General features: G+C 45.0%; 1 protein-coding gene across 4 annotated transcripts in view; it reads left to right on the top strand.

Moving 5' to 3' along the window:
- Positions 1-13,954, top strand: part of POU2F1 (POU class 2 homeobox 1) — a 190,726-nt gene extending 176,772 nt beyond the window's left edge. For all 4 annotated transcript variants that reach the window (XM_064594384.1, XM_064594383.1, XM_045877544.3 and 1 more), the window contains one exon: positions 2,430-13,954. In XM_064594384.1, the coding sequence (XP_064450454.1) occupies positions 2,430-2,740 (311 nt within the window). In that variant the 3' untranslated portion in view covers positions 2,741-13,954. The remainder of the gene's footprint in view (positions 1-2,429) is intronic.
- Positions 13,955-14,785: the final 831 nt, after the last annotated feature.

Here is a 14,785-nt window from a genome sequence, read left to right as displayed (position 1 = left end):
ATCCCACAGGTTAAGAGTTCAGTCCTACAAGACTGCTCCTGTTTCCCCTTCAGACACCAGTTGTAAGCCCAGACTATTATTACCTGTGACCTAACCAGTTACAGATTGAAGGTTCCAGCAATCTCTTCCTTAGATTGATTCTGTTACTTTGCTAGAGTGGCTCACAGAACTCAGGGAAACACTTGCTTATGTTCACCAGTTTATTAAAGGATATGATGAAGGATACAAATCAACAGCCAGATGAAAAGATACATAGGATGAGGTCCCAAACAAAGCGATTTCTGTCCTTGTGGCGTTTGGGGCCTGGCTCAGTGGCAGGTAGAAGTATTCCGGTTCCCCAAGATTGGAAGCTCTCCACAAATGACCCAAAAGCTGTCCTCTTGGGTTTTTACAGAGGCTTCATGATATAGTCCTGATTGACTAAGTCATTGGCCTTTGGCTGATTCAAACTCCATCCCCTCTCCCATCCCATGAGGTTGGGGGTGGGACTGAAAATTCCAACCCTCTGATCACGTGGTTCGTTCTAGGGGTAACCAGTCCCTGCCCTTTGGGGGGGGGGGTCCAAAAGTCACCTTCCCTGATATTAAGACACCCATTTCACTATTTTGGCTCTGAAGCGTTTTCAGGAACTGTGGATGTAGATCAGATCTATCTGATAAATATTAATTTGGTCACTCAGAAGACTGAATGACCAAATCCGTATTTCTTATAAATCATTATATGACAATTACCTTACTAAGCTATTAGCCAACCTCAATTAAGATGAGTGTTTCATGAATGATAATCTCTATAGAGAATATGAGTTATAAATCTAATTCATGGTTAGGGCTGTAAACCTTTTGTGACACAAGGATTTCTTTTTGGCGTAAGACTTGTGATAAATCACTTTTTCTCTTGTGTGAGGATGTACCTCTGGGCTGTAGTGATCCTGCAGAGGCAGATGCCTTCCCAGGGCACAGCTGACCTTAGAACGAGTACTGTCTGGGAAGCCCTGTGACTGTTCTATGACAGGAAGCCTAGAATCTCAGAAAACGTCATGCTGCACCAAGTCTCGCTGATCTGTGCTCTTGTATGACCAGGTCCGAAGTCAGAGACCTTCCCTTCAGTCCCCCTCGCTTTCTTTATATATTATGTAAGAAATTAACCAAATTTTTAATGCCATTAGTAAACCCCTCAAATCTACATGTGAAAATGTGGTTATATGGGTGGGAGGAGCTTGGAGGGGTTGTCAGAGAACAGAAGATACTCAGTGAAAGTTCACCGATAGCTTCTGTGGAGCAGCGACAGACAGCGTCATGGAGAGACTCTCACTCCGAGAGCAAGTCCCAACCTTAGCAAGCCGCTCTGGGCCTCCTGCTGTCTTTCTCCTCCCCCCCGCCTCCTCCTCCTCCCCCCCGCCTCCTCCTCCTCCCCCTCCTCCCCTTCCTCCTCCCCTTCCCCCTCCCCTCCTTCCCCTTCCCCCTCCTCTCCTCCTCCTCTCCCTCCTCCCCTTCCTCCCCCTCCTCTCCTCCTCCTCTCCCTCCTCCCCTTCCTCCTCCTCCTCTCCCTCCTCCCCTTCCTCCTCCTCCTCTTCCTCCCCCTCCTCCTCTCCCTCCTCCCCCTCCTCTCCCTCCTCCCCCCTCCCCCTACTTCTCTGTACAAGTAGTAGGAATCAAATGTGATGCCTCAGCAAGTGACACAGTAACCACACCTTACATTTTATTTGGTAATATATAATGATTTTAGAACTGAAGCCATTTTCAAAGCTGGTTTTCATCTTGTACATCTTTTTTAAGATTTTATTTATTTATTTGACAGAGAGAGACACAGCGAGAGAGGGAACACAAGCAGGGGGTGTGGGAGAGGGAGAAGCAGGCTTCCCGCTGAGCAGGAGCCTGATGTGGGGCTCGATCCCAGGGCCCTAGGATCATGGACCTAAGCCGAAGGCAGACGCCCAAGGACTGAGCCACTCAGGCGCCCCGTACATCCTACTTTTAAAAAGTGCTCAAATTTATGAATAATGCCAGTTAGTTGGCAAAAAGCTAACTGTATTTTAGTGCCCCAGTCACTGTACCTAGTTTGCCTTTTGAATGAACATGTAAAAGCAGCAAACTTCGTTAAAAACAAACTGATCGGACTTAGTAAATACTCCTGGGAGGATGAAGTCCTCTGGGAAGCTGAGGCCCCAGGACGCAGCGTGACCCCCCCCCCACCTGTACTGCTTGTGCTCGTTAACTTCGTTAGAATACAGCTGTTCAGGCTCTTCCAAAATTATCAATACACTTCAGTTGGTGACAGGTGAGCGCTGGGATTAAGATAAGTCAGTTAAGGGCTGTACTTTTTCCACTTGGGTTGTAGGAAGACTCAGTACATTTGATGTGCTACTTGGCTTCTCTAGGTTGGTTTTAACATTCTCCTTTCTGCCTGTTTGTGGGGTGTTTTGTCTGTAGCTCTTGCCTCTGGTGGCTCTCTTCCAATAACGTCACTGGATGCAACTGGGAACCTGGTCTTTGCCAATGCAGGAGGAGCCCCCAACATCGTGACTGCCCCCCTGTTCCTGAACCCTCAGAACCTCTCTCTGCTCACCAGCAACCCAGTGAGCTTGGTCTCTGCCGCTGCGGCCTCCGCAGGGAACTCTGGACCTGTAGCCAGCCTTCACGCCACCTCCACCTCCGCTGAGTCCATCCAGAACTCTCTCTTCACAGTGGCCTCTGCCAGTGGGGCCGCCTCCACCACCACCACCGCCTCCAAGGCACAGTGAGCTGGGCTGCACGGGGCTGCCACTGGCCTTTTCCACTCACGGCACGATCGGGCTGCCAGCCAGGCTGAGACTGAAAAATGTGATTGGCTTCCTCTTGCCATGTTTCAGCAGCAAGGGAAAGAAGGGAGAGAAGGAAAAGAACGCATACCAGGAAAAAAAAGGATGGAGACAGGACAACATTTGCCTAATTTTGTAATAAAACACTGTCTTTTCAGGATTGCTTCATGGATTGGAGAACTTTCTAACCAAAAATTAAAAAAAAAAAAAAAACAGAAACAAAAAGTCAAAAACAAACAAAAAAGAAGTGAAAGGACTACTTATCATTTCCAGCAGTCATGATGACAAGTTAAGGTGGGTTACCAATTCCAATATAGGAAGGGGATTTCTTGTTTGTCTAAATTTCTTTTTTCTTAAAAAAAAAAAAAATCATTTTTATGGGTCTGTTGTACAGGCCATTAAGTCATAACAAGGTGTTTATAATCGTATCAATTGCGTTGGGGGTTCCTTTCTTAACTGGTACAATTTAGGCAGGCCTGTATTACTGTATCTCTATTATTATTGTTGTTGTTGTTATTGTTTTTTATATATATATATAGTTTGGACATGTTTATCTCTTGCTCCTGGATCCTATTTCAGTGAGCTCCCACACTGTGGGGAGGGAGGGTTTGGGGGTAAGGGGAGACTTACGTTCTTAACTGCGGGGAATGTTCTTGCTGGTTTCCTTATCCTTGATGACTCTTACAGAGGTGCTAGAAAATTATTTTCTTTTGCCACTTATGCAAGAGGCTTGGTGCAGAAGCTGAAGGCAGTGTGTGCAAACACTCCCATCCCACACACGCCCCCTCCCCCCATCAGGTGGTGCCTTTGGAGCACTTTTGTGTAGGAAGGAATTCCTGCTGAACTGTAGCTCTCACTCACCCCAGATCATTGAATGACCCTGAGGCCCAGACCCTGTGGTGCCCTGGTGCTGCCTCTGCAACTTCCCATGGGGACAGCCGTGCGCGCGGCAGGGCAGGATCTGGGCCCGAAGAGCAAAGACTACTGCAGACACCTGACTTGGTGGTTCTCCTGATTTCTTATCTCCTGAAAAATGCTCCTACTGTTGGTGTGTTTGTTTGTTTGTTTCCATTTTGTGGAAGTTTTTCATCCAGACTTCCTTTCATTTACTTGGCAAAGAGCGAATTGACTTACGGAAATTGGGAAACTCCGCCCTTCTTTTGTTTTCTGAAGGAACTCCACTAGACTATTGCCATCAATTCTGTACTCCCAAAGAGGTGTGATGAGAAGAGTCTGAGGCTACCACCTTTTCCTCTGGCCGCAGGCTTCCTTTTCACTGGACGGCGCGTAAACTCCTCTAACCCTGAGACGCTCCTTGCTTCCCTGACTGGAGAATGCACTTACTAGCTGGGCATGGGGTCTTGAGAACCTTTGAAGGACTTTGAGCAGGAACTTTGCACACACCTCAAGTGTCTCCTTGGTTTGTTAGTGATGCTCCAGCTAGGTAGGTCACAATGGCAATACCCGTCTCGCTATACAATGTAGAAAGTGATTAGCTTCTGGAATTGTTTTCAGGGTGTTTCTAGACTATGTAAATGAGCCCATGGAAAGGAAGAGTTTATGGAAGTCGATGAAGAGGAATGAGGCTAACTTGGAAATTCAGTTCCCCTTTCTGTCAGCATAGTATGATTACAATATCTGTACCAGAACATTTCCCAGAAGACTGGATCTCTGCAGTGTGGCTCATCTGAGCTCCCCTTCATCTTGGAGGTCAGGGTTCCCATTTGGTGTCTGTGGGTGCTTGCTTATGTCTCTGGAGGCCCAAGACTGCACTTGCCCCCCCCCCTTTCGAGCTGGGGTCTGAGAGAGGGTGTACACGTCATTTTCATTCTGATTGCTCTGCTTGTGTTCCGGAAGGGAGCTGGGAATCTGTATTTGTCTCTTCACAGTGTTGGGAAAGGCAGTGATACAGACACGGTGTGTATGTTTCTTTGTGATCATCTAAGTGGGAGACAGGCACCTTCATATTAAAAGGCCAGAAACATTTTTAGTCCCTTTGTTAGTTTTCTTTTGTTGCTTCTGTCTTCCTGTTTTATTTCACGTTGTATTTAATTATCAACCTAAATTTCCTCTTCTCACCGATGACTTCACCTTCCCTAAAATCCCTCCAAAATCAGTGAACTGCAAGCAGGGAAACTAACAAATGTCCATCCACCTTTTTTATGTGTGGTGTGTTTTTTGTTGTTGTTGTTGTTGTTGTTGTTGTTGTTTTAACTAAGCTTGAACCAAAGTCAATTTTTAGCAAGCTGCTGTACTAATGGACTAGTTTATAACGTGCATTTCAGACACATTGAGGAGATAGATGCTACTGACAATTTCTTTTTTTCATTTGTCTTTATTAATTTTATATAAAAGTTGCTGCTTGTTTTAATCGTTTATGTTGGTAAATTGTAATATCCTCTGGGCAGACATTACCTTGATTTTAACTAGTTTATGTAGTTGGGTGTGTAAATAGAATGGTAGTGTCAGTTACGAGTTTCTCTCCTCTCCATATGGCTATTTCTCTAATGTAGTTAAGTTTAATCTTTTATCCTGACTTGACATCTCTAACTTTAGTCTGTGCAAATGGTTTTAGGGCCATCAGTAATACTCTGGCTGCCCATTGGAACGAGTCCCTCCCCTGGGAGTAGTAAGTTAGGAGGAAGGATTCAGGGAGGGAAATGCTGAGACCCACCATCCTGGATTAGAGGTTATAGCATTAATTTCCCAAAATTGCTACCAAAGGAAGTGTGGAGTCCTCAGGGACTCAAACCCAGTGGATCAAAAGGAAGGGCAAGGAAAGGCTGTGCTTGTTCGTTTGTTTTCCTGTGTGGTTCAAAAGATGCTCCCTCTCCCAAATCAGATTCACCAACAGAATTCAATATTTTAAAAGATATTAAGCTTTAAATGTCAGTACGATGATCTTCTATTCCCTGCCCTGTCTGTATTCTCTAGTCAATCTGGGATAAGGGGATTCTGCCTTTTTGTGTGTGTGGATCACCTTATGAGGATAAACCTTAAACCAGCATAAAAATATGTGTTTAAAAGAAATAAATCCTTAGACAAAGGTAACTTTTAAAAATTTTTCTCATTTTTTTCTTATTTAAAGACAAACTGTAAAATGAAAGGTACATTTGTACATGTACATATGAAACACTAAAAGACTTTGTTGATGGGTGTTTAGTTTAAAATCACCTCCCCATCACCACCCCTAGATATTCTGCTGATCCTACTGCTTCATGACCCAACCTTTAGTCCTTTTTTACTTTATATTTTTTTATCATCTCAAGAAATGCTTGTTGAATTGAGTGAGTCTCCTAAGCTGAGGTCAGACTTAACTTTTAACCCCCTTATATGGGAGAGTCTAGAAAATGAGGGGGCCATTTGATCAAAAAGAGGTGTTTGGTAGAGTTTTCTGCGTTTCTAAGCGGATGGGCCAGATAGGTCATCATAACTCATTGTACATTCTTCTTTTTCCCCCCCTAATGATTATGCAAATTTTATTTCATCCCTGAATTTGGTGAATACATATTAAACCAAAGACTAATTCTGAATGCATTTATAGTGATACTATATTTGCCCATGGTAATGGGCCCTCCCTAGGGAGTGGTGAATGTAATTGAATTCTGCTTATCACAAGCAGTGCAGTTTGGTCATGAACTTTATTTATACCCTGTATGAATCTGAAGGACTGAGCAGAAAGACCTAGAAAAGGGCTTCTCATAGGAACAGTATTATTGTTCCTAATTTAAGAAATAAGTTGAGTGCTATATTAGTTTAAGTGTTTCTGAAATTATATAGGCAGCTTTTTAGAATTAAAAAAAAATGTTCATCTCCATTACCTGACACAGTACACACTTCCTTTTATTTATTTGATAAAGACCAGTACCATCCCAGTTTATTCAACTTATTACTCAAGAAATGGAACCAAAGGAATCCAACTTTCATTTTGTGTAGGACCATACCTATCTGTACTTCATGGTGGCATTATTAGAAATTAACAATCCTTTTTTTTGTTTTAAAGGGAAAATAAGGTTATAATTAAAAGATTTTTAGTGAGATTATCATGCCATTTCGTTCTATATAATTCATTCATTGTTGGGGGAAAAAAGCACAATTATACCTCTTTTTTATATTATTTTGTCCTCTCTCGTGTAAATGGGAAGGTGGGGGAAACCTAGTCTAGATTATCCAGAAGCACAGACATTGCTTGGCGCAATATTTAAGGTCAACCCAATCTTTAACGTTACATTTTCTATTTAAATTGCTGGGGGGGGAAATAAATAAATAAATTGCTGGGAAAGCTGGGAAAGATACAAGAAATCATTGCAGATTTTTAAAGTTCTAACCCCTGAGAGTAAACATTGCAATTAGTGTATAACAAACACTTGGCTTACAGAAGAAACTCTTTGTAGTTCACAGTCTAAAGTTGTTCCCGTCCCTTGTCATCCTCACAAAACTTTCTTCGCCAAGAAAAAAAATAAACCCGTTGAGAGAGGAAGAAAAGGGAGGAGGGCTGGTGGGGAGAAGTCCCCAGCACCAGGGCTGGCGGCAACCTTGACGGTGAGGCGCACCCCTCGGCCTCCTGCTGGCAGTACACTTGGGGCTCAGACCCCTTAGGGGCAGCCCCCAGGTCAGTCCACAGCTTGGTAACCTCAGTTAAAGAAGAGCCGCAACGATTCAGTATGAGATTTTGGCCAAATACCTTCTCATTAAATGAGCATTTAAATCGATGAATTTAAAGTTTATTCCTCAAACCATGATTACTGATAGAGCTGAAAATGTTAAGAGACCATCAATGCTAACGGAGAAAATGACTAAAGTCCTGAAATTTAAAGTGATTCCAGTGGACAAGAATTGATGGATGACTTTGATCATAACCATTGTGAGTGCATGTGTGTGTGTGAGAGAGAGAAAAGCCTGTCATGTGTGACATTGTTCACGTAGTCATAGCCCTGGCCATTTTGAAGTCATTTTCCATCTTAAAACATATTTGACGACGACACTATAAAATGGTAAATCTTTCTTAGCATTTACCTTCATTTTTGAGAAGGAAAAAGAATCTTCTGCCATTCTTTAAGAAAAATAACTTAAGATCCGCTATTATGTAGTTTTGCATAATGGTGGACACAGTACAAATGTGAGCTTGAACAGGAATAGGATAACTAGACTGCTTTTATCATTAAGAGCTGATACTAATCCTGTTCTGCCTCATTCTTTTCTTAATCCAAAGAGATTAAATGGGACACCCCTGAGACTTCCAGGAAGATCTTTGAAAGGATTTCATTAGGAGGGCAGGGAAATACGTTTTTTCTCAGATTTGTCCAGTTTACACCCAGATTTCCATATGGTTTTTGAGCTGTTGCTTTCTTCTGATCGTCCTTATCCATGAAGCACTTAGTTCCTTGTTTTTGGCTTTTCTATTCTTGGCCTTTTCTAAAAGCAGTAACTTGGGTGACTCTTACTTTGATTCTGTGACCTGGAGCTCCTTTCCCTCTTCCTTCTCTTCCTTTTCCTTTTGAATGGTGATACCTTAATCTGTGAGGGTAATGCTGATGGGTAACAGCTAGCTTCTGGCACCTTCATAAAATACCTCAGTATAGCTTAGCATTGTTGCAGACCTGGTTTTAATCTAAAAACCAAATAAATAAAAAGAAGAAAACTTTATAAATAGTGGAAATAATCCTAGCTGTAGCATTTAGTTGAACTGATGTTTATTATGATTGATAAACATGATCGATGCTGTATGTATTTGGGATCCTGTTTATAGGTTACAATTTATAGGGTTAGGGAGGGTTGGGGTGGGGAGAGGAGAAGTTGATTATGTTAGAAGGAAAACGTTGCTCATGTGTGTTTGTTTTTCCTTATATCTGTCTTGCCAAAGGAAACTTAATTATCCCTGGGATGGGTTTGGGATTCATTGGCCTCTCTGTGGTTAGACCTGCGTTGCAGTGTGTGGTGGTGGCTTGCAGGTCGCACATGGGTTGTCCTGGAGGTTCAGGGTCCCCTAAGATATTTACATCCCTTCCTGTGGTCGCTCTTGCCCCCCAGACCCTGCCATCCTCTCCTAAGGATTCATTACCTCTCTATGTAGCAAGAGCTTAGGCAAAGGACGAATGTGTGGGTATCTGGGTGTGTGGTTGAGAGATAGAGGCAGAAGTGGACATGCGCCATTTAATTTGGAGAGGAAAGATGAGTTTGTGATGCATCTTAGTCGAGGGAAATTAAAGTAAAACAGGTTCTTTTTGTCACCCTCTGTCATGTTATTGAATGTTGTGCTAGTAGCCCAACATTTTAAAACCCTACTTCCTTTTTTCATACCAAGGCTAATTCTGTCTAGACCAAAAAATGCAAACAGAAGTAAAAGCAAACGAAGCAGTTGAAAGCCAATCTGCTTGCCTCACACGTGTGCTAAGGTGTGACCTTTAGGGATTGGTAGGTGGCTGAGATTGAGGAGAGTGTTGTTCTTGGTGGGAATGTGAATGAGAAATGATGCCAGCGTAGGAGAAATTGAAGAGCCCTTTCTGCCCAGACAGTCTTGGCTCCCCACGTTCAGATATAGACTATATCTCCAAAAAGGTTATTTTTAAATAAACCATCCATCTCACAGAACTTGAGTGGGATTTGGTTTGGATACCAAAGACACTGCTATGTCACTGTTTATTCTTAGGGTTTCAAAATAGGCAGAGAGAATAGGAGTTAAAGGCTGAAATTTGGAAAAAGCTGTACCTATGTCTCTTTTCTTTTTCCTCTCCTGTCCTTTCTCTCCTCCCTTACCCCCTTTTTGAAGGAAGTCTTGTTGGTTATCCTGGCTTTGGAAAAGAGATTGATTTAGTTTCACTCTGCTGGCTCTGTAAAGATGGATAGAGTTGCTCAGTGCAGCCGTGATGTTCTTAGAATTGCTGGCAAACTGGGGGGAGGGCAAAAGATGGGGGGTAGAATTTTTTTCTTCATTTCCCTTTATCTAACACTTATAAATAGAACCAGTACAGTCTGTTTGAGTTCAGATGATACCTAGACGTGCTATCTCTGTTCTGTCACTTGTAAGGGATAAGCATTTTCAAGAGCAGGATTACATGGAAAACCAAAAGACTTTCCTTTACTCTCCCAGGGAGCTGTATCTTTCCAAAATGGTTTTATACATGAGTTCTAGGGAGTTCAGAAGTTTGTTGTCTTGGTGTACTATTGGTGGGACACAGAAAGATGGGTCATTTATTGCTCTCTTGATACTCTGTCAAGAAATGATCAGGTTGCAGAACTTCATGAAAGCTTTACTAATAATCTCATTGTTCTGACGTTATGTAAAAGTGGTATTAATCTTGTGTGACTTTCAAAGCGCTAGAGAGGTTTGTAAGTAGGTGATAGGGATAGTGAGGATAAGAGCACTCGACACAGACGTTACGGAAAACAAGGTGTGCGTGAGGGAACACCACCTGGAGTGTGGAAGTGAGCCTCCCCAGGCTGGGGAGGGAAGGTGTCCCTGCATCTGCCCGCTCTGCACAGGGCTTTGTCACCTGGCACCACTTTCTGGTTCAAACCCAGGACACTGTCAGCAAGTTCAGACCCCAGAAGTAATTTACTGTAAAAAAACATTGAGGTCTGCTGCAAAGTTCCCCCGTGTTTTCTCAGTTGACCGGCTCATCCTTGTTTTGAGTCAGCCACAACCTTAGAAAGCAGCTCTTCGGGCTTCTTTCCTGACCTGGCAGCAGCGCTGAGCTCCAGCGTTAGACCCCGAGGGCCGCAGGCGGGCAGCCCGAGAGAGTGCTGCGCGAAAGCAGCACATCGCCACGCTTGTTTTCACACTGGACTCTCCTTCGAGTGACACAGTGAGAAAGGACAGAGCCCAGTAGGGGAAGGGCGCTTCCACCGAGCCCTCCCAGGCTCTTGGAGGCTGACGTGTAGGCGGTTCTGCCAGGAAAGGCCGGGCGGCAGGTGCGCGGGGTGCCGCGTTTCCGGTTCGGGCCTGCCCAGGTGTGCGGGAGGCGGCCCGGACTTCGCTAAGAGTTGAGTGGACTGATCCCAGCCTGGGTGTATTGGAAACCGCCAGCGTGGGGGGCGGGGGGCCGGGGGCGGCGGAAGGAGCAGAAGGCTCGGTGGTCATACTACAGGTTGGTTCTCTGCAGCGTCCGTGGCGGGCTGCCCCTGAGGCAAAGGCAGAGGCACGACGGACTTCTTCCAGCTCCTCGCCTCTGCCTGCGGGAGCGCATGTGCAGTACTCGGTCCCCGGGAGGGGGGTCTCCCTCTCCCAGGAAACAGAGGTCGCCTCCCGCACCGGCCCGTAGCTCCGGGCCCTTGCTCCCTGGCAGTGGCTGAGGCTAGGTGAGCAGGTGTGGCGCTGCGGCCCACCTCGAGTCCAGCAGCTGTCGTATACCTCATTTCAAACTCATGATTGAGTAACTTGCTTTAACTTTGCTAAACCCTACAGAGTTGCCAGGTCTGCCCTCCCTCCTCTAAGTAATGTTGAACTCTGGCCTATAGCATCACGGGACCTGTAGCCTAGGGTGGGACCTCCTCAAGCCTCTGAATGTCGCTGCTGAAAAGCTACTGCAAAGTGAGGGCAAATTGCAATCTTCTGTTTCTTGTCGTTGCAAGGGGTCTTCACAGGTCTCTTAACATCGGCTTTCCCCACCACCCTGCCTTCAGGGGCTGGCCCTCTCTCCACGCCCCCACCCCGCGCCACAGGTCAGATTTCCCTGGTGAGGTGGAGGCCGTCCCCTTCCTCTCCGAGGCCTCAGGGTTCTGCTTATTTTCAGGACTTTGGGTGGAAGGGAAAAGACACCAAAGGCTCCTTTAAGCTGACTGCTGCATACACATTTCACTTTTTTTCCTTTGACATGACCAAAAAAAAAAAAAAATATCCAAATATTTAAGTTTTTATTATTAATATTATTATTATTTGACAATCTTGTATCCAGTGGGCTCTCTAGAAGCTGCATCCCCAGCCCTTTCACCTTTTCTTTGAATGTAGTTCCCAACCTTCAATTCCCACCCCCAATGTTGAAAGAAAGCTTTGCCAGGTCTTAATACTGCTGCTATAAGCCAGGGGAGGGTGGTTTCTTTGTTTTGTTTTGTTTTGTTTTTTAAATTTCCAGCCAAAACCAAAGATTCCTTGATGATTGTATAAACTCAAAACAAACAAAAAAACCAAAGAAAAGGGAAGTCTTCAGCATCAATCCAGTCTGTGGCGTCCTGGCATTTAGAGGAGTGAGGCTAGGGGTGGGGGTGGGGGCCTCTGACCCATGGTAAGGGCAGGGGGCTCTTTTTTCCATGTTTTGGGGTTCGCAGAGGTGCATCCTCAGTAGCTTTGGCTCTGGCCAACTTGTGAATGTGCCGTGGAACAAATTGGCATTTCAGATTTTCCAAAGCAGTAGACAAAACGCCGTCACCGTGCTGATCTACCGGACAGCAAACCACGGTCACCGCGGGGGCTTAGCACAGGGACTGGGGGGCTGGGGGCTGCCGCTGGACCCACAGAGTGGGGGGAAGTTGAAGACACTGGTGCAGGCCTGGCTGCTCTGCTGGGTGCTTGGACCTCTGGGGTCATGACAGTGAGTACACGCCAAGGTGCCCTTCTGAGCCTTTTCTCTTTTCCTTGACTGGAACTGCTTGGAAGTGGCTGTCCTGTTTGTGAGAAAACATGCAGAAGGGTTACCATGCTTTTCAGTTCTCCTTGCTGTAGTTCGTTTCCTTTGGCAGCACCACTGTGCAACTATGCATTGTATCTCACAACCTTTGTGCTAGGTAGATGCCTGTGACTTTTTAACTTGGGGGTGGGGGCGGGGGGGTTGCAAATGAAGGAACTTTTTACATGGATCTTTTTAATCTCAGTTGATTGGGGGAGGGGGGTATTTGGTTCTAGGGTCATACAAGCTCTATCCCAAAGCAAAATCCAAATGTTAATAATATTAGCCTGATGCAGATACCAAAGATGATTTCTTTCCTGCAGAACCTTAGACTTGTGTATTAAGTACGATTACCCAGCACTTGCATTAGTCTAACCTCAGTAATTCCAAAGCTTAGATGTATATTTTGGTATATTTCTGGGATATTAAAAAAAAAAAAATGTCGTTTAACTTCTTGTTTGTTTCAGTGTAATGCTCTTAAAGTCATAGCATGAAAATAACTGAACTGTCCTATTCTTAGTAGTTTGAAATAATAGTATTTTTGTATGTTTTGGGTGTGTCTATGTATGTATTAACATAACAGTTTTCACTGCCTAGGTGTTCATAATAAAAAAGAAAATGAAAAAGTTCTGAGTGTACATAATATTCAGTAATAAACTTCCACCAGGTTCAATTTGGATTGCATATTTGCGGATTACTGTTCCCAACGAGGATTTTGTTTTGTTTTAAAGAGACAGTGATCTTGTTTTCCTAAAGACTTCTCTCTCTCTCTCTGTCTGTCTTTAAATATCTTAACTCCCCCTCCCCCTCTTTTTCTTTTCTTCCTTTTTTTTTTTTTTTTTAAATATTGATTCAGGGGTGTTTTTCCACTGTTGTCAAGGGAGAGTCATAAGGGGTATTGGCCCCTTGGCCTCCCGAAACTTTTTGTTTTATGTACTTAAGTTTAAAATGTGAGTTTGAGTTCTCTTTTGTGGAAACTTAAGATGTGGTGTAAATGATTCTTTCCAAAATCGTCCAGCAGCTTTAACGAGGCAGTGACAGTTTCTGAGTAGTTGGTTGGGCGTCCTTTTACGTTTCTCCTTAGATCCCGGTGCAGTCTGGGTGGCTGCTGCATAGCCCGCCCCAGAGTGCCTGCTTAGCCATTTCCCCTCTGATAGGGGCGTTTTGTAAGAATCTGCTGATAACTTGGAGTTCGGGGGAACTTGTTATCTGGGCCCCTGGGAAACACACGTTTTCTTGATTTCAAAAACCCAAAACACAAGCAACTTTACATTTTGGGGAATTAGCTGATGTGCCTCCCAGAGGCCTGAGGGAGGCGGTGGGGAATATGAGTGGTGCTGTCTCTTTAAAAGTGCCCTTTATATGATTCCCCCTCCTGGGGCCTCCTGCAGGGGCTGTAGGCTTGGGAGAGATTGCGTAGGTGACAGTGAATCAGAATGAAATGGTAGATTTTGTGTAGATGCATTTGTCTGCTGTAATTTTTATATATATATTAAACTTACTGTAACTGTACAGTTCGTTTCTGTTGTAAAACATCATTAAACCATTTTCCAAGTGTTTTCACATTGTTGGGAGTTTCCTTGAAATTGTTGTGTTGGTGTTCTGGATGCTTCCCGCACAGAGGGTCACGGAAGCCTTCCAGTTTGTCTTTTCCAGCAGGAGCTCCCAGGAGCCCCAGGCCCCCTGAGCATCTTGGTTCCTAGCCCACGCCCACCCTGGGTCCTACTGTGCATTTCCTCCTGTGCCCCTGGGGGGCGCTGTGACCAGCACACCTTTCCCTCCCCAGACCCTCAGAGTTTAAGGGGGGCCCTGATTCAAGTAGCAGTAGTCTCCTTCACACCCCCTGGGCTTTGTGTGACCAAACACACGGGCCCTTGACTAGTCCTGCAAGAAAACTCCAGAGCTCCCACTTCACTTGTGTCTTTGACGGCAGACCTGGCATTGAACTTGACTTTTCCGCATTTACTGTTTACACTCTTGTGCCCCTCCAGCCTTCCCTGCCACATCCTGAACACCCACTCTCTGGGGTTCTCTGAAAGAGGCTAGTCCTGGACTTGGTGTCTGGTTCTCCTGTCGGAGAGCACACAGCTTGGCTTGGCTTAGCTCCCTCCGGCTTAGGCTAGTTCACATTTAGTGTCATAATGCAACCTGTTGTCTGAGCATTTGACTCTTAAAGTGAATTCTCCCAGAGAGCAAACCTGAGCTTGTTGAAGAGCTTTCGGAGGCACTCCTGTCTAACTGGACTGAACCTGGCCCTGTGTGCCCTGCGGAGGAGGAGACGGCTGTTGTCTCCAAGGCGCTGGCCGTCCCCTGCAGGGCCCAGGGTGGGAAGGCAATACCAGCTCTTCTGTCCCCTGCTCCTGCCTCCAAGAGCTCCTCCTCCATT

This window comes from Mirounga angustirostris, unplaced genomic scaffold, assembly GCF_029215605.1.
Source record: "Mirounga angustirostris isolate CCGP_5_RB_7025 unplaced genomic scaffold, mMirAng1.0.hap1 SCAF_6, whole genome shotgun sequence".
Taxonomy (NCBI): domain Eukaryota; kingdom Metazoa; phylum Chordata; class Mammalia; order Carnivora; family Phocidae; genus Mirounga; species Mirounga angustirostris.
This window is presented reverse-complemented; position numbering and strand designations above follow the sequence as displayed.